Raw genomic sequence first — 20,232 nt, 5'->3', positions numbered from 1 at the left:
CAACACACACACTCACACACTTGGGGGCCACCTGCTTACTTGGTTTGAATGTGTCGAGATTGGTGACACAGTCCCTGGACAGTCACTTATGTGGAGAGGCTGGGTAGACCACTTCTTGTATATGGATGTACTAGTGATAAATGCTGGTATTTTGGAAGAGTCCCATTTAGATGTTACGCAGAGGTAAGGTATATATATGTGAAAATTCTTTTGATTATGACCTCTTTAAATGTCTTCAGTTTAATTTTATTTGTTTCAAAATTGAGTGCACTTTTTACACTGTTGTTTTTAATCTTCTCGAGACTTTGGAATTTTGCCCGATCTTAGTACTTATTTGCTGTCCTTTCCTACTTCTGAATTTCATTAAACTTTTAATTAAAGTTAAACCTTTTTTTTTTTTTTATCCGCTTTGTTCATATGAATTTAATTGTGTGGATCAATTTGACTGTGCATGCTGTAATACGCCACTGCCTTCTGTTATTTCTTAGGCCAAGCAGTTCCTGCAGGATCCCACGTGCGTTTGAACCTCCAGACCGGAGAGAGAGAAGCCAAGCTACCTGACAGCATACAAGAGACCACTGGACTAAAGTAATGGAAAAGAAAAGGGGCATTTGGCAGCATTTAAAAAAAAATTTGGCCTAAGCGTTCCCAATGAATGGGAGGGACTTGTTATTAATTATATATGTTACCGGCAATGTATGAAATGCAGGCATTGTATGGAATGTCTAGGCAATATATAGAATGCCTGGCGTTTTTGGGCAAAGTATGAAATATCCAAATTATTTTAATATTATATATACTTCTCTAAGCATTGTATGTAATACCTGGGCATTATATAGAATGACCAATGCAGTTTAGGCACAGTATTAAAAGAGACTCATGAAAAGGCTTTTATTGAAAAGACGTATATGAAAAAGAAAGAGATACAAAATAAAGTATAGGGCTTTCTTTTTGAGGAAAACAAGAGAAAATAAAATATGAACCTACTTGTTGCAACAAGGAAGGAAAAAAATTATTTTAAATTGCACTGAAATGCAAATAGGGAATTCTCCGTCTGAGGCGAGCGTCGGAAGTCACGTGACATTAGAAACGTCATTAGCAGGAGTATTTTATACTTTGCTGGTTTGTCTTTTGGCATTGCATAGAATGCCTAAGAAATGTGTGAAATGTTAATCGTTTCATACTTTGACGTCCAATTTTCGGCATTCTATATATTGCCTAGGCATTCTATACAATGCCTTCATTTCATACATTGCCAGTAACATATACATAAAAAGCTATAATTGTATGCACTTAATGTAGTTTCTTGCTTTTTAAAATTTGAATTGACATTCATTATGGAAGTTTTTCTTTCTTGGGCATAAAACATTGATTATAGTATAGTTGCATAATGCTGTTTTGATAAAATTGTTTCCATACATTAGTCTACTGTTAACTTTTGTTCATCTGATGATACAGGAGGCAAACAAACATGCATGCAAAAAGTGTTTCTGAGCAGCGGTCTTAACTACATTAGCAGACCTTCTGAGTTAGCCTGATGACATATGCGAGTGTACTCGAGTGAACTGGTGTCCTGTCCAACATCGGCTCCTGCCTTGTGCTTTATGTTGCTATCACAGACTACATACACTTGGTTCACAAACAGTGGGGTTGTATTTGGTAATGGATTAAGTATATTCCAAAATGGATAGATGGATTCATTTTTTTTTTTTTTATTAACAGTAGGAAAAAGGTCACGGCTAAAGACTCGAACTCCTTTTCAGCTCAAGAGCTCAAGGAGGCTCTGAAAAAGTTAAAAGAAGAGGCAATCAGCTTGGCAGATGAGGTAAAAACATTTAGTTTTTATTTTCATTGCTTAATACAACTGTGCAGACCTTCACAAAGTGGCTCATCAATTTAGTGGTTCACTAAGTTATTTGTCATATGTTTGGTTGACACTTAGTTTATATTAAAATTCAACTGTCATATTTTTTCCTTCGTTCCAAATTGTACCTTACTTATTGATGGCAGGCTCTAATGGTGGAGGTAGTTAGCACTGCTGCCTCATAGCTTCTTCCCATATCACTTGGCTAATTTGTAACTCTAAATTGGTCATTTGTGTGACTGTGCTGTGTGATGGACTGGCAGCCCATTCAGGGATTGTTTCTGCCATGTTCTCAATGCTGCTGGTATTGGCTTCAGGCCTACACATCACTTCCATTAAGAATGCCAACCATCTTTGCATCTTTGTGCTCTGCTAGAAAAGAATATGTGAAAATTAACTTCAAGTGAGATTATGGGTGAAAAAGGCAGCATTAAAAAATGATTTGGCTGTTGAAATTTCTGGGAAAGAAGATTATCTCAAATGCCTGGCATTCACACATATACTATATTCTTGCCAGTCCCGTTCACAACTGTTTTTTAGCTAAAAAAAACAAAGAACCCAAGACCATAGATTGGACTGAGCAAGTTAAGAAAGAAGTGGAAGGATTTTTTTTATAATATCCATTATGCACTTCAAGGCTGCAAACATTACATTCCTTGTTTTCAACCTGTTGTCTTTATTTTTACACTGTGATTAACTAAGGCTTAGCTGCCAGTAGCTGTACAGACAGTTGGGTGGAAACCAGTTATGCCATTTTATACATCATTCTGCACCTTATATACAGGTAATGGCATCCTAGTGTGTTTGTGAATAAATGTGTTTTTTGTTTTTAATGGTAGACCTTGTTACTATTATGGTTTATGGCTTATTGTTAGCATAAATAGAATTTAATTGTGAATATGTTTATGAAAAATAAATGCATTGTTTTGGAATTCGTTGAAAATGTTTCACATATAGGTTGCCCAATAACTGACAGCTGGTATAATTAATGCCTGCTAAGTGTGTGTGTGTGTGTGTGTGTGTGTGTGTGTGTGTGTGTGTATAATGCATGTCTATGATGAGCAGAACAATGTCTGAATGCCACAGGATATTTGAACATCCCTACTGATTGCTTATTACACCTACTACACAATTCATCCAAAGTGCTGAATGGAGTTTTTCAGCAGGATGATGTTCCATGCTAGTAAACAAAAAAGGTTCTGCAGGTTTTCCAGGAACCGGGAACTGAATTTGGCCTAATGACATGACAACCCAAGTCTTCAGATCTCAATCCCATCTAGCATGTGGGGGATGAGAGAAAATGGGCTATGCACAAAAAAGAGATTTGCCCCCAAGAAATCAGTAAGAGCTTTAAAGTCGACATGAGCCAAAAAGTGAGCAGATCTTGTAGGCCACTAGGGAGCCAACTCTTTCATAGGAAGGTATCTAATGAATGTACACTCCGTCTTCTGTAATCTCTTCAATCAGTGCACATTCCACAATTGTTGTTTAAAATTTGTCATCAGTTACAGAACAAAATGCACAGGCTTAATTTTAAGAAAAAAAAATGTTGTATAGCTATTTGCCAATACCTTATAAAGGCCATGGGTACTTAGCCATTCAGCTATGGTCTAAGCGGCTCGATATATTCTGCTATTTAATGGCACGCTAGGCAGTGTTACATGTAAATCTCTTAAATGGTTTTAACATTCAAATATGTTCAAAATGATGAGAAGATTAACTCTTTCATGTAAAAATGCAAACTGAAAAGAATCGTTTAGTAATCACTTTTTAAGAATACATTTTTAAAAGTTAAATGTAGTTCCATATAATTATCTCATACTTGCTTAATTAGATTCAGGATATTAGGGGTGCCAGATCCTATCCCAGTAATCCAAGGCACAAAATAGGAGCCAGTCCTGGGTGAGGCGCTACTCCATCACAGAACATGTTCAAATGCACAGTCGTTACGGGCCAATTTAGGGCTGTCACTTAAAAGAATCTGCACATCTTTGGACATGAGGATTGCATCACGCAGTTTCTGTAGACGGGTCAGCCACATGTACACACTGAGAGTCTCACATGTTAAAGGTGATTCAGATTCAGACTATATCTATCTATCATAAAAAAGCCACAGTCCCCCCCCAAACCCCGTGGACAAATAAAGTTCTAACTATCTATCAATTTAGAAAAAGCAACTTGGCAAACTAGGAATTTCAGTTCATGCAATGAACACGTGAAGGAAACAAAATAATTACCAGTGTTGAGACTATGATAAAGAAGTAATACAGAAGTACTGTATGTCCAAAAAGTTAAAAAAATGCACACATCTTTGGAGATGAGGGATAAAAATACAAGTAATGCAGAAAAACACACACACACCCAGGTAAGGGGAGGAAGTGCAATAACCACAGTTAGCAAAGCCAGGATGCTAACCACTGCACCATCGTGCTACTCATACTCCACACGTGCTGCGCAAATTGTTAGGACCTCTGCGCTCATACTGGGCAGGTCCTTCTTTTGCTCTCAAAATGGCTTCAGTTCTTCATGGCATGAATTCCACAAGATGTTGAGATTCTGATCCATATTAACAGGATTGCATCACGCAGTTTCTGCAGATTTGTAGCCACATGTACATGCTGAGAATCTTGCATGTTAACCTGTGGATCTGAATCTGATAAAACACCTTTATTTATTTATTTAATGAGCTTCTGTAAAAAGCCACTGTTTCCCAATGTGGACAAATACATTTCTAACTGTCAATTTAGAATAAACCAGGAATTTTCAGTTCACGCAGTGAACACGTGAAGGAAACAAAATAATTACCAGTGTTGCGACTATGGTAAAGAAGTAATACAGAAGTACTGCATGTCCAAAAAGAAAAGAGTTCTGATAAAACTTGTGCTCCAGCAAGTTCTTGAGTGAAGGAGTAACCAGTGAGCTTGGTGTAATTTAAAATGTGAATACAAAAGAAACAAGACAGAGCTTACATACCTAAAGAGATGCCGTTCACATCATGGGTTTATATGGCACTGCTGAGATAACATGCATACAGATGTGTGCAGAAGGTGAACAATCCTGCAGTCTGTTATCTCTGATTTGACACAGGAGACACATACTATAAACTCCCCAGCTCTTAATCTTATTGAGAACCTGTGGTCAGTTCTCAAAAAGCAGGTGGATAAGCAGAAGCCCACAAATTGTGATCAACTCCAAGCACTGAAAAGACAAGAATGGATCACCATCAGTAAGGATTTGGCCCAGAAGCTGATACTATATAGTTATGAAGAAGGGTCAACACTGTAAACATCAATTCTTTACATAAATTTGATGCATTTGCCAATAAAAGCCTTTGAAACTTATGAAATGTTTAGAATTGTTTATAAGTGAAAATGATGAAGCAGCAAAGTTTTTAAAACACAGCATTTGTGTCACTGCCAAAACCTTTGGCCATTACTGTAGATACAAGGTAAGAAAATGCCCAATCACGCAAACTGTTGACTTGCAGAAGGTGGTCTAACTCTGCTGTGGTGTTGGGTCTGCCAGGCCTGTTCCAGTCAGAGCTTCCTCCAGTTTCCAAGTTCCTCTTGATGGTGAAGGACACTGCACTCACTGACAACTTGGCTTGCTTTGTAATTTCTCCAAAGGAAAGACCTCCGCTTTTGAGGCTTACAATGGTCTGCGTGTCTTCCTTTGTCAATTGCCTTTTGTGTGAGATTTATGACAGCAGTATACAGTGAAATATTGGGTGTAGTAATGCAGTTTGTTCAAACATTACTTTGGACAGAGGGTTTGTAAGTATTCAACAAAGGTTGGGACTTTTGCAGGAATCATTTGCATCAACTTCCAAGGCTTAATGAACTTCAATTGCTGAAGAAAAGCTGTAGGTTGTTACCCATTACAAGTTCCCTGATAAAGATCTTTTTGTACATTTCTGAAAATTTACATTTATTTTTTTCAGATTTTTTTTAACCTCTTGCATTTTGTACATTTTCAGGTTATTCACTACACTTGAAATGTTTAAATTACAGTAAAAACTGTAAAAATGTTGGTGTTGTAAAACTTTGACTAGAGTTTGTGTGTGTGTGTGTGTGTGTGTGTGTGTGTGTGTGATCTATCTTATCGATTTGTACTCTCCACCTTAATAAGAGGACAAATGTGTGTGTCCATCCAGTTGCAATGTCTCTATCATTCCAACAAATGGCGGATCACAAAAATTAACACTACTTTTATGAATCTCATACCAAATGGCATATAACAAGAGACATGTGCAACATGTGCATTGCATTTGTTATTCCAACAGCTGGCACATCAAACGTTTGTAGTAATGCATTTTATCACACATGTTAGTGTGTATGTGCGTGGGTTTCACCTCATTTAAAAAGTTCCACCAGTCAATTTACTTACTTATGTATATGTACACACACTTTGTCTACAGTGTATGTATGCATCTTGTAAAACACTTTGAGGTATATTCTGTGTATGAAAATGTGCTATAGAAATACATGTTATAAGCATATTTACGTGTCCTCTCCTTATAATTTATTATTTTATTTAAAAAATGTATATTTTTATTTATAAATATTCTGAAAAACACTCTCTTGCAGGAGGCACAGGCAGCTGTTCGCTCCCAATATCGTCCACTGGAGGAACTAAAAAAAGACCTGGAAGATCTGAGTGCAATGATGGAGACTGATTTTCAAGTCATGACAAGGCTTGTGCAGCAGTTTAATAATTCACAGGCCTCTCTGGAAGAAAAGGTCACTGCACTTCTTGATCTTGAGTACCTTGTGCATCAGGTAAAGCCTATAATTTGTTACCGATTTTCAAGACTGCAGTTTAGTACACCACAGTGTATGCACCAACACGATCTCGACACATTCATCTAATTTTTGTTTGGTTGTAGTTTAGCCATTCTGCTGAAGCTGTAACTGTTGTGTTAGATCGTTGTCATAACTGCTTATCTTTAACAATGCGTTTTTTGTTCTGCTGCAGGTTGATAATGCTCAAGATTTGATCTCTCTTGGGGGCCTGCAATTGATTATCAATACACTTAACAGTTCTGAGCCCATCTTGCAAGAGCATGCTGCCTTTGTACTTGGTTCTGCTGTCTCTAGGTAAAGGAATTGGCATTTACAAACAATGCTTGTCTTGTGTTCTTGATGTTGTGAGCTTACCCTGCACAGTGACGTTTGCGCCCTCCCCTCTGTACTCTTCCCATGTTTTCCTATGGATGTTCTAGCAGTTCCCTCGCATGAAGGAAGAAATGTGTTGGGATAAATGCCAGCTCTATACTGACCTGGGGCCTCATGTATAACGCCGTGCGTAGAACTCGCACTATAACATGGCGTAAGCACAAAAGCGGGATTGTGCGTACGCACAGAAAATCCAGATGCAGGAATCTGTGCGCACGCATACTTTCACGTTCTTCCACTACATAAATCCCGATCAGCGTGAAAAGTAACGCACGTGAACGCGCCTTCTGTCCCGCCCCAACTCCTCCCAGAATTACGCCTCTTTGAATATGCAAATCAATATAAATAGCCTTCTGTGAAAAGACAATGGGAAAAGCACAGGGGAAAATATAAGAATTTCAGCGAATACCAAGTGGAGGCAAAGGAAAACGTACTATTTGTTGGTTTAAACAGTGGTATAATCAACAAAAGAAAGTTGATCGAGTGACAGAGTGTCGGAAAAACTCGAAAGATCAAATTCACAAAGTCACACAGTGCCTGAAATAAAAAAGAAATCACATATCAAAAGTCGCCGTGAAAAGGCAAGTCGTAGCCCACCGTCTGAGTGTCATATGAAAGCGTATTAGAGTACAAACAAAAAACATAGGCACACAGTGGGAAAAAAAGCACGAAATGTCAACTTTAATCTCGAAATTTCCACTTTAATCACGTAGTTTATTTTGCCATTAAAGTAGAACATCATAAACTTCATCTTAAAATCATTTATTTTACTAGTTTCTCAAGTAGCACGTTAAATGCTTTGTTCTGTGTTTTATCTTCTATGTGCTCTATGTGTGTGAATCACTATGTGCTTCCGTTCTTTCTCTTTCTCCGACAGGACACAGAATGCATTACATTCGAGATATTACAGCTCTCTGAATAATTAAAATACTGAGATGTATACGTGATATCATTTTCATGATGATAGGAATGAAAGCATGTTATTAAACATGGGAACACGGTGGCACAGTGATTGTTCATATCTCACGCAAGAGGCTTGCTGCACCATGTGCGACCTTCGATGAAATAATTTATTACAGAAGTACTGTCTCTTTCAAACGTACTAACCTCCAATTCCTGTCATTGCTTTTCTTTCTCCAATCGCCACACAATCAGCTAAATAATTTGTAAGCTTAGAACGCCGATTCTTCAAAACTTTTAAGGAACATTGAAATATCTTCGTAGTACATGTTTAATTATTCTATTCGTCTATCCTTCCAGTGTCGCGTCAGCACCAGCAAGAGTACAGCGCAAGGCAGGAGCTATCCTTGAACTAGCTATACACTGCGGCACCGTGTCCTCCCATGTTTAATTATTAACAATACAGATTATTTAAATGAAGTTAAAGTTTTATCTGTATACTATAAGCAACATATTTTGCTGCATTTCATCTTAAAAATGATATTGTCATCATACGCGCTTTATAAAGTAGCGCAGGTTGTGCAATATTATAACTGTAGTGTAAGTTTACAGTGAGGTGATTGTACTTATAAGTACAAACAGTTCTACAAGGAGCACTTGATGGACTGATTGAGTGCGTTTATAGTTCTTGGGATGAAACCGTTTCTGAAACGCGAGGTCCGTACAGGAAAGGCTTTGACGCTTTTTGCCGTGGTTGAGGTAGTGTGTACTTGAAACTGTATACCGATAATTCTCTTTCCGATCATCTGCTGCTGTGATTCACACTCAGATACAGTGATATAAATACTCCGAGTGGTGCAGTGAGAGTAATATGGAAAAAGATGATCCGCAGTGGCAACCCTTAACGGGAGCAGCAAAAAGAAGAACAAGATGCAGTGAGCGTAACAACGCTAAAGCAGTTGTGGTATTTGGAATACAGTGATCCCTCGCTATATCGCGCTTCGCCTTTCGCGGCTTCACTCCATCGCGGATTTTATATGTAAGCATATTTAAATATATATCGCGGATTTTTCGCTGCTTCGCGGGTTTCTGCGGACAATGGGTCTTTTAATTTCTGGTACATGCTTCCTCAGTTGGTTTGCCCAGTTGATTTCATACAAGTGACGCTATTGGCAGATGGCTGAGAAGCTATCCAGCTTACTCTCTCTCTCTCTCTCTCTCTCTCTCTCTCTCTCTCTCTCTCTCTCTCTCTCTCTCTTGCGCTGACGTAGGGGGGTGTGAGCAGGGGGGCTGTGTGCAGCTGCTTCCTGAAGGACATGCTGCACGGAGCTTCGCATACTTAAAAGCTCAAAGGGCACGTATTGATTTTTTTTATCTGTCTCTCGCTATCTCTCTCTATCTCTCTCTCTCTGTCTTCCTGCTCCTGACAGGGGGGGTGTGAGCTGCCGCCTTCAACAGCTTTGTACCGGCGGTGCTTCGCATACTTAAAAGCCAAAAAGCCGTATTGATTTTTTTTTTGACTGCTTGCTTTGCACTCCTTTGAAAAGGAAGATATGTTTGCATTCTTTTAATTGTGAGACAGAACTGCCATCTCTGTCTTGTCATGGAGCACAGTTTAAACTTTTGAAAAAGAGACAAATGTTTGGTTGCAGTGTTTGAATAACGTTCCTGTCTCTCTACAACCTCCTGTGTTTCTGCGCAAATCTGTGACCCAAGCATGACATTCTAAAAATAACCATATAAACATATGGTTTCTACTTCGCGGATTTTCCTATTTCGCGGGTGGCTCTGGAACGCAACCCCCGCGATGGAGGAGGGATTACTGTACTATGGTTATTCCCTGGCCCATTATATTGCTACAGGTTAATTACAATCAGATGCATTACACTAATAAACAATATGCAGTTAATTTCAGTGTATTTATAAAGCCGCGTCAGGAATGTGGAGCTAAGAAAGAAAGGATGAGCACACAGGAACAGTAGTTTGACCATTCTGTGGACCATTATATTGTTACAGGTTAATTACAATCAGATGCATTAAATTTATGAACGATATGCGGTTAATTTCAGTGTATTTGATAAAGCCGCCGCCGTGGATGTGGATCTAAGAAAAGGTAACCACACAGGAACAGTAGCACTGCTTTGTCGCTGGGTGCCGCCAGTCTGCAAAACCGAGCAGAGAAATTGCATACGCCAAGGTATGAGTTACCGTGGAAATGTGCGTGGCTTTACGCCAAGTTTAGGTTTTATAAATCGCGATTTGAGCGTGGAAAGGTTCGTATGCAACATTTCTGTGCTTACGCACCGTTTATACATGAGGCCCCTGATGTTTGTGAAATTGTGAGTGTGGAGTCTGCCATATGACAGACTATTGCACTGTGTAGAGTTTTTCTCTACCTTGCACCCTGTGCTGCTATGACTTGCTTTGGCTGGATGGATAATTGTTGTGAACTCTGTCTTACAAAATGAGATTCTCAAATTTAAGTACGTTGTATAGTTTATTTGCTTTCTTCTCTTTAGAAACATCCCAAGTCCAGAGTTCTGTATTGGATTTGGCAGCTTCTCTTGAGATTTTTGATGAGATATAGGTTTAGTCGTAGTCCAAATTCATTGTATTCTTGCATACTTGGCCAATAAATCTGATTCTGAAAAAGTCATAAGCAAGAGAGTCCTGTAAGGATCGTTAACCAGGAATCATGCCAGAACAAGGGGCAAAGCAATAGCTCAGAATTGAAGTCTTTTAACCAGAAAGGCACCAAAAAACATTTTGTTGAAAATAACTTTCCAGACTTGCATACAATGTAATGGATGCTCCGAAATTACACACAGCGTAACCCCGGGGAATTGTGATTTCTCGGCATAGCATTAAAAATAATACACTTTCTCATGAAATCTTGAGTCCCCAAATAAATATCAGAATTGAATTCTATAGGTGTCATAAAAGATGTGTAAATTGTCCCAAATACCTCCAAGTAGGTGTGAGAAAAATGAAAGAAATTACTGTATATATTTGAATATAAGTCTGGTCTTGGAAACCCGAAAAATTGATCATAAAATCTGACCCCAACTTATACACCCGTTCAAAAATACGACACTTAATTCTTTATTTATTTATTTATTTTTTTTACATGTTCTTGCCTCCTCCAATCTCGTATCAGTATCTCAGACACATCGAATTCTGTTGCAATAGTGCAGTTACCAATTTCTTTCGCTACTTCAACAACTTTTAATTTAAAACCAGCTTCATATTTTCTTCTTATTGAACGCTCCATTTTAGATAAGGGATGCTCTTACAGTAAAGGTGTATGAGAGTGTGAGATACAAAAAACACAAATCAGTGCAAACGTCGCTTCGGAATAGTTCAGGTATTACTGTGTGGTCACGTAGGCACAATACATAGAAATAAAAGGCTGTGCACTCCATGGTTACTCTCTCAGGTGGGCGTTAGCATATCATAATCTCTTGTACCAATAGCGTGAGTTTTCCACATTCGACTTATACAACCAACATTATAAAATACCAGATATTATACTGTAAAATCAAGTCCCGACTTATCTGCGGGAGAACTTAAACGTGAGTATATACGGTAATCATAACATTTCCTGCCTTGTGATTGGTTTCTTCCTTGAATCCAATGCTGCTAGGTAAGATTTTGGCCTGATGTAACCCTAAAAATTGGACTGACCATTTTCAAAAAATGAATAGAATTTAAAAATATTAATTAGTGTGTTAAGATCGTGTTTAAATGGTGGGTGATTTAAACTCCTAAACTAATCTTACATTTCTTAATTATATGCTGCATTTGAGTGGTGGTGTTTCATAGTGCTGTACATCAGATTTTGTTAAGGAGTTTTGATATTGTTTAAAATGCTTGGACTGTATAAGGTGTGAAAGAAATACAATAACAAAGAAAAACGTTTGGGGTTCCACCAAGTAGATTAGCAATACTGTCTCAGAGATGAATTGAAAGAAATAGAGAGTAGTCTCAAACAACCAAGTCCGGGATGGGAATGACTGGGGGACAGCAATGAGCTGGCTTTATAGACAGAGGGGAGGAAGAGGAGTGTCCAGATGGCTGTAGGCGGAAGTGAGGTCAGAAGCAGGGCGGGGACTGGAGCCGGACATAGAATCTGTTTGGGTGTTGGGTTTAAGTAGGCTTTCCTTCTGATGATCTGCAGAGGAGTGAGAAAAGACGTTGGTGCATTTTGTCATCCCCCGACCCGGCATTTTACAGTTAGTTAAGCCCATTGACCGCCTACCATGCACACGTGTGTGGCAAAGGTTATGAGGTACGCATTGCAGCTGATACGATGTGCCCAGCCCTTTTTACAGTATAAGCTGTTTCCAGATAAACTGGTTAATTACATTTCGTTTTTTTCCTTCCTAACCTGCCTTCAGTAACCCACGGGTTCAAGTGGAAGCAATGGAAGGAGGAGCGCTGCAGAAACTGCTTCTTTTACTAGGTACTGATCAGCCTCTGCCTGTCAAGAAGAAGGTAAATGAATTTGATCACTGCCTCATTGAAATTCACTTGTTTAATAACATTATTTGTTAAATTTCAGGTATTTTGTTTTAAATGAGAGCATTTTTTAACCTTTTGAAAACTCTAATTCATTAACATACATATCCCATTTATTTAAAGGTTTTCAGGTATTACTTGGGTGTATTAAAAGATGTTTTTTTTTTTTTTTTGTGTTCTGCTGTACCATCTTTCTGTCATCAAGGTGAATACTGTGAGCATTTCACACCCAGAATAACACCAAGGATGTAAAATAAACAAAGTCACAAATAAATGGGGAGAGATGAACATAAAGAGAAACGTAAAAGACAAAATATCTAAACTTTCTTTGCCTATCTGATCGGTGGTTGGTGACCTCCGGTGACAGACCACGGTCAGTCATCCCCATAGTAACAGTTTGTCTCCGTCTCCTCCTGACTCAAACCCCAATGTGCGTGTTTAAGACTTGAGACTGATTTTAAACCCCTTTCTCAACCTTACTTCTCTTCAAGCTCTGGAAACCATTTCAAAGTCTTGATCATCCCAAATTGTGTGACAAGTATACCAGGCTACAACTGCAAGTAGAGGTCCCTGATGACCCTGAACCTCCAATCACTAGCTGGCCTGAAGTAAAGCTAGGTTTTTTCAGGTATCTTCTATCCTGTTTGTGTTAGAGAAGCAAGCTGATCTTAAGTTTTGACTTACAGTCCTGGACGTTCATCAACATGTCCGGTATCTCACTCACTTGTCCTCTTTGGGAAACATTTCAGTATTCTTTCCAGAATAGTTTTCACTTTTCTCCACTGGTAACCTTACATCCACCTATGCTGCATCTATGCATGTCAAAGCCACTGCTGGCAGTTTTTCTCTTTGCGATGTTTTGAGACTTGATGCAGTCCTATGCCATTGTTACCCCTGGCAATCTTTTTAAGCCAGGCACTCTGTAATGAGGGTGAACAGAGAGGGAGTGGCTGCTGCGTAGTAAGACATCCTTACAGTTGCAGTTAGAAATCTGAAGTCTTCTTTTTCTCACTTGAAGAAAGGGATTTTCCTTCTAACTCAATTGGGGTTTATGACTCTAAGGCCCCAAATTTGCAGCCAGCCAGTCATTGTGAGGATGGCTCTGTGTGATTTCTCACCTGTGACGCAGTCTTTCACAGTATTTAAACGTGTGACCTATGAGACAATGTGGGATTGTCTGTTAGCTAATTTATGTTTTCTATTAAATACGATGACAAGCTTATATTTTAGCAAATTCTTATTTATCCTGGTGTCTACAATGTCTTGTAATTGGTTGGACAAACAGATAAGAATTTCGCCGTATTATGGTCATGTAACAATTCTACTACTACTACTATTTTATAATGGCAGTGAGAGACAAAAAGCAGAAACAGACAAGAAATGTGAGTGTCTTAAGGGATAGACGGTGGCTTAGTTCAAGAAGGGTCAGAATATAAGAAGCTTTTGTCAGAGCCAGAAACACTAAATCAGATGCATCATCAAACAAGGGAAATGTAAAGTCCTCACTGAAATACCTTTTTGCTTCCACTAACAATAACTGGTCGGCAGAGTAATGGAAAAGTTTTTGGAGGAGTAGATAAATAAGCTGCCAACTTTTTAAAAATTTATGTAATAATGTAGCAATTGAACACCATTGACACCACAAACCTGGTGGTGTCTGCAACAAAAGAAAAATCCGAAACAGCACAGACTTTGCCACCATCATGACAATAGAGAATATTAATGACATGAAAAAACAGTCCAAATTAAGAAAACACACAAACAAGATCCTGCTGAAGAAAAACTCCAGATTACCACCACCACTATTACTGCTGCTATTATCTGATTGATATTGTACTGTACTTTTCAGATTGGTTTTATCTGTGATTGTTTTAATATATATATAAATGATTTAGATAGGAATACAAGTAACAAGCTGGTTAAGTTTGCAGATGATACCAAGACAGTTGCATTAGCAGATAATTTGGCATCCGTTGTATCATTACAGAAGGACTTGGATAACATACAGGCTTGGGCAGATTTGTGGCAGATGAAATTTAATGTCCATCCATCCATCCATTGTCTCCCGCTTATCCGAGGTCGGGTCAGCTTGAGCAGAGATGCCCAGACTTCCCTCTCCCCGGCCACTTCTTCTAGCTCTTCCGGGGGAATCCCAAGGCGCTCCCAGGCCAGCCGGGAGACATAGTCCCTCCAGCGTGTCCTGGGTCTTCCCCGGGGCCTCCTCACCAGGGAGGCGTCCAGGAGGCATCCTGATCAGATGCCCGAGCCACCTCATCTGACTCCTCTCGATGAGGAGGAGCAGCGGCTCTACTCTGAGCCCCTCCCGGATGACTGAGCTTCTCACCCTATCTTTAAGGGAAAGCCCAGACACCCTGCGGAGGAAACTCATTTCAGCCGCTTGTATTCGCGATCTCGTTCTTTCGGTCACTACCCATAGCTTATGACCATAGGTGAGGGTAGGAACATAGATCGACTGGTAAATTGAGAGCTGAGCCTTGCGGCTCAGCTCCTTTTTCACCACGACAGACTGATTTAATTAAATTAAATTAATTTAATTTAATGTCAGTAAATGTAAAATATTATACATAGGAAGTAAAAATGTTAGGTTTGAATACATAATGGGCGGTCGGAAAATCAAGAGCACACCTTACGAGAAGGATTTAGGAATCATAGTGGACTCTAAGCTATCGACTTCCCAACAGTGTTCAGAAGCCATTAAGAAGGCTAACAGAATGTCAGGTTATATAGCGCCTTGATGTGTGGAGTACAAGTCCAAGGAGGTTCTACTCAACCTTTATAACACACTGGTGAGGCCTCTTCTTGAGTACTGTGTGCAGTTTTGGTCTCCAGGCTACAAAAAGGACATAGCAGCACTAGAAAAGGTCCAGAGAAGAGCAACCAGGCTGATTTCAGGGCTACAGGGGTTGAATTATGAGGAAAGATTAAAAGAGCTGAGCCTTTACAGTTTAAGCAAAAGAAGATTGAGAGGTGACATGATTAAAGTGTTTAAAATTTTGAAGGGAATTAGTACAGTGGATCGAGACTGTTATTTTAAAATGAGTTCATCAAGAACACGGGGACATAGTTGGAAACTTGTTAAGGGTAAATTTCGCACAAATTTTAGGAAGTTTTACTTTACACAAAGAACGATACACACTTGGAATAAGCTACCAAGTAGTGTGGTAGACAGTAAGACATTGGGGACTTTCAAAACTCGACTTGAGGTTTTTTTGGAAGAAATAAGTGGATAGGACTGGCGAGCTTTGTTGGGCTGATTGGCCTGTTCTCGTCTAGAGTGTTCTAATGTTTCTTGGTGCCTGCTTGTTTTTTATGGGGATATCGGCTCTCTTAATGTGTGTAAATGAAGGTTGTTAATTTTTGTGTCTTCTTGTCTTCTTATATAATATGCTACCATGGCTGTTCGTTTGTCTGTCCAGGATTTTAAATCACCTGTAGCTCGTAAACCTATTGATCTGATATTTGATACACATATACTGCGTGATGTCTACTATCTGCTTTCGGGGTGATGATTGAACTCCAAGGTTATTCCTCTTTTTATTTTTATTTTATTGTAGAAATAACTCTCGGCAGGGGCTAGCAGGGCGGCCGTGCAGTGCATGCGTACGGGCGCCGTTCTCATCCCTACCACCTTCGCCGTCACTTCCCCTACCTCTTCATATCTTAAATCATTCTTGAGGCAGATTGAAGACTTAAGTGCCAGCTTAAGTGAAAAATTAAGGAAAACATACTAAGTAATTGCAACACAAACACTGACTTAATCAGTTTTAACGCAAAAAGATGCCGTCGATAGAAGAGAAGAATCGGGCTGCTTGGGTGGAGAAAAGAAGAGCTGCTCAGGAAGCAGCAAGTGCATCAACCTCTGAGCAAATGAATGCTAAATGTACAGAGAAAGAGTCTGAAAACTAGGAATGCTCAGTGCAGTGCGCCGTTACTGGTTCAGTCATAACCTGAAAAGGGCACAAGGCATACCGTATATATTTGCGTATAAGTCGGGTGTTGAAACCCGAAAAATTAATCATAAAATCAGACCTCGACTTATACGCCTGTTCAAAAATACAACACTTACATTTTTTTTTTGTTTTGTTTTACATCTTCTTGCTTCCTCCAATCTCATATCAGTTTCTCAGACACATTGAATTTTGTTGTAGCAGCGCAGTTACCAATTTCTTTCACCACTTCGATGACTTTTAATTTAAAACCAGCTTCATGTTTTTTTCTGATCGAATGCTCCATCATAGATAAGGGATGCTCTTACGATAAAGGAGTATGAGGGTGTGAGATACAAAAAACATAGAACAGTGCAAACATTGCTTCAGAATTATTCAGGTATTACTGTGTGGTCACGTAGGCACAATACATGGGGGAAAAAAAGGCAGTGTGCTCCGTGGTTATTCTCTCAGGTGGGCGTTAGCATATCATAATCTCTTGGACCAATAGCGTGAGTTTTCCGCATTCGACTTATACGACCGACATTGTAAAATACCAGACATTATACTGTAAAATCAAGCCCCAACTTATCTGCGGAAGAACTTAAACACGAGTATATACGGTATGTTGCTCCCAGGATGGGATTCTTTCAGTGCAAGTAAGCATACCCATCCACCTACCAGGACATTCACACACAACACTCTCTTATCTGACTCTAAACTGGAATCTAAGTGTTGTCCCTGCTGCCATATTGCCAGTTAATCAGTTTACTGTTGTATATATTTTATGTATATTTTGATGCATGTTCCCTGTGGTGGTGGGGTTGTCAGGTGTGGGGGGCTTTAAATGTATTTATCCCATGTTTGTCTTGCAGGCACTCTTTGCTTTGGCCTCCCTTCTACGTCACTTCCCCTTTGCACAACAGCACTTCTTGAAGTTGGGGGGATTACAGGTGCTGACGGCATTATTTCGTTCTCGTGGGAGTGAGTCCCTGCGTGTGCGTGTAGTCACTCTGCTGTATGACATGATCATTGAGAAGGTGAGTGGAGTAGTGGGATCCTTGGTAGGTTTTGACTTCCGTTGATGTTCTCTGGTCTCCATTGTTAAACTTGTGTTTTTGTTTTTTAAATGTGTGTCTCATCTTCTCATCACTAATGGGGAGGAAAATGTCATTTTTGTTGAGGAGTTGATACGTTTACCGCATGTCTGCTTGGGTTTTCCTTTAAAATCCCATATCCAGCAGTTGTGGCCCCTATGAATGAGTGCACATGACCTGGGTAGGAGTGATGACCAGGGTTGATGTGTTCCTTGCTCCCAGTGCTGCAGGAACAGGCACCGGCTGTCGTTTACCCTGAACTAGATAAGAGTGTTGCAAATGGGTGGGATGTATTCCCGAACTATTAAATTCTTTGCACCATTTTTAAAACTGTATCATTTGACCTGATGTGTATGTATCATTGCAGGAGCTAATCTCGCAGTCTGGACTGGATGCTGTCCCAGATGCCTCTCATGAAGAGCGGCTGCGGCAGTACTCTCAGGTAGCACTTCTGCCCCTGTTGTCTGAGCAAGGCTGGTGCAACCTCGTCCCTGAACTGTTGGCCTCCCCAGAGCATGACATGCGTGAGAAGGCTCTGCGTTCCATCCTTGTAATAATGACGCCATGCAGAGACTTCTACCGCCAGGATAGTGGGCTGGCCAGCTTTTTAACTTCCATCCAAGAACAGTACACTGCACTAGCAGAAAGTGAGCGGGAGCACGGAGAAGACGATGGCTACTTTGGTGAACTGCTGGCATTGGTTGAAAGTGTTCTTGGAAAGCTGAGGTAACACTGGACAGATAGACTTTTGTCACAGAAGATGGGGTCACAAATTTGGAAATGCAAGAGTTCTCTGCAAATGTTACCCCTTTAATGATAATTAATTGTTTATACGTTTAAATAATGTTGATGAAGCTGACATTCAGTTTCATCCACATTAGTTTTTTGAGGGAGTGTTCGTTTCTGAGGTTTGTCGCAGTCTGTCCATCATTATACACAACAGAGAAAACACCAAACGTGGTGAATGCTGCTCATACATGTGCCCAGTGCAGGGAGTATAGGGAACATGGAGTGCTTTTAATGAAGTAAAACCAATGATGTGCACCACTAAGACTTGTACCAGAATCCCTCCCTGTGTGTGTGTGTGTGTGTGCGTGTGTGTGTGCGTGTGTGCGTGCGTGCGTGCGTGCGTGCGTGCGTGCGTGCGTGCGTGCGTGTCAGTAACTTGCTGTATTGGTCACACACTTCTTTTCACACTCATGTCTTTACCTGGTCACCCTTATTCTTGTCAGTGAACCTTTGACAAAACTTGGCTGTGAAATTGAGACTGTGGATTGAAAGACTGAAGACCTTCTTTGAGGATCTTAAATCACTAAAAAGAGTAGTGAATGCAATCTCCATTAAAGTAACATTGTGTTGTCCAGACATAATCTAGCTGTAGTTCCCTTATGGGTGTTATTCCCATTTCATGATTTTAAATTGCTGCACTCCAGAACTGCCATCACAGCCCTGTGGTCAACTTTAAACTACAGCGTAAAGTAGCAGTCGTACACTTGACCCATGGGAGACCAAATCCTGGTCAGTTACCCCTATGACTGTATGTGAAACGGTCTTCACCTTCAACTTTTGTTTTGGGAGCTTATGCTTTTATTTATTCACCAAATCAGAGCAGCTTTCTGGTCCATTCTGTAAAGTAGATTTTATAACAAAACCAGAATTACATTAAGGCCATAGAAATAATCAGCAGGTTTTTAACCAAAATGTCTTCATTCAAAAATTCTTCACGGTTTGTGCAGAACCTTTCAGTAAGAGGGATTCATGGTGTTCAGATGTGACATTTTGGTTATATGGGAGGCTGATATCCTGTCATCAAATGAAATCAGAGAAAACGTGGATTGTGGATTTTTTCAGTGTGCATTTCCTTGTGTTGGAGATGCTTGAAAACCCTGGATTAGTCTATGTAATTAATTTGCTTTATTCCGGTTTGTGGCAATCGGTTGTATGACTTCTTTTGCTTTAATAAATTATGCTGTGCTTGATATTATTTTTTTACATATTTAAAAATCATCCAAGTAATGGTGCTTTATGCATTTTTTATTATTGTTTACAAAATAAATATATAGGGGTTATTCTGTTTCAGTTCAACAAATGGTTTTTGCATCATTAGTTCAGATTTTGATGAAACCCAGCATATGAATTATATTTGTTAGCGGCAATGTGTGAAAAGCAGGTATTGTATAGGATGCCTTGGAAATTTATAGAATGTGTGACACTTTTAGGCAAAGCATGAAATGTATGTGCTACTTTAATATGCTATATTATTTTCCCTGTGCATTGTATATAATACCTAAGCATTATACAGAATGACAAATACTCTTTAGGAAAAGTATGAAAACTGAGTCAGGAAGAGGCCTTTACTGAACAAGACGTACTGTATATGAAAATGAAAAAAGAAAACCAAAATAAAGTACAGGACTTCCTTACTGAAAAAAACTGAAAATCTATGATAGTGACCTGGCAATGGGAATTGAAATCTGAAAAAACCACTGGCTTCAGCGCCACAAAGGTGAATGTACGGTTTGACATCATGACATTTAATGTTCTTGTACTTGGGTGAAAGTTCTTTCAACGTTTTGTCACATCCTCCATGACCAATGACCAAATGAGCGGAAATATTTTATACTTTGCTGGTTTGCCTTTTGGTGGCGCAGTGGTAGCGCTGCTGCAGTTAAGAGACCCGGGTTCGCTTCCCAGGTCCTCCCTGCGTGGAGTTTGCATGTTCTCCCCGTGTC

General features: G+C 39.6%; 1 protein-coding gene across 2 annotated transcripts in view; it reads left to right on the top strand.

The window, feature by feature from the left end:
• Positions 1-19,479, top strand: part of sil1 (SIL1 nucleotide exchange factor) — a 28,851-nt gene extending 9,372 nt beyond the window's left edge. For both annotated transcript variants that reach the window (XM_028812956.2, XM_051934003.1), the window contains exons 4-10: positions 489-588; positions 1,723-1,825; positions 6,451-6,642; positions 6,839-6,960; positions 12,336-12,432; positions 17,279-17,443; positions 17,868-19,479. In XM_028812956.2, coding sequence (XP_028668789.2) covers positions 489-588; positions 1,723-1,825; positions 6,451-6,642; positions 6,839-6,960; positions 12,336-12,432; positions 17,279-17,443; positions 17,868-18,230 — 1,142 coding nt within the window. In that variant the 3' untranslated portion in view covers positions 18,231-19,479. The remainder of the gene's footprint in view (positions 1-488; positions 589-1,722; positions 1,826-6,450; positions 6,643-6,838; positions 6,961-12,335; positions 12,433-17,278; positions 17,444-17,867) is intronic.
• Positions 19,480-20,232: the final 753 nt, after the last annotated feature.

The sequence above is a fragment of the Erpetoichthys calabaricus genome, chromosome 11 (assembly GCF_900747795.2).
Source record: "Erpetoichthys calabaricus chromosome 11, fErpCal1.3, whole genome shotgun sequence".
NCBI lineage: Eukaryota > Metazoa > Chordata > Cladistia > Polypteriformes > Polypteridae > Erpetoichthys > Erpetoichthys calabaricus.
The sequence above is the reverse complement of the archived record's forward strand: the minus strand, read 5'-3'. Positions and strand labels throughout refer to the sequence as shown.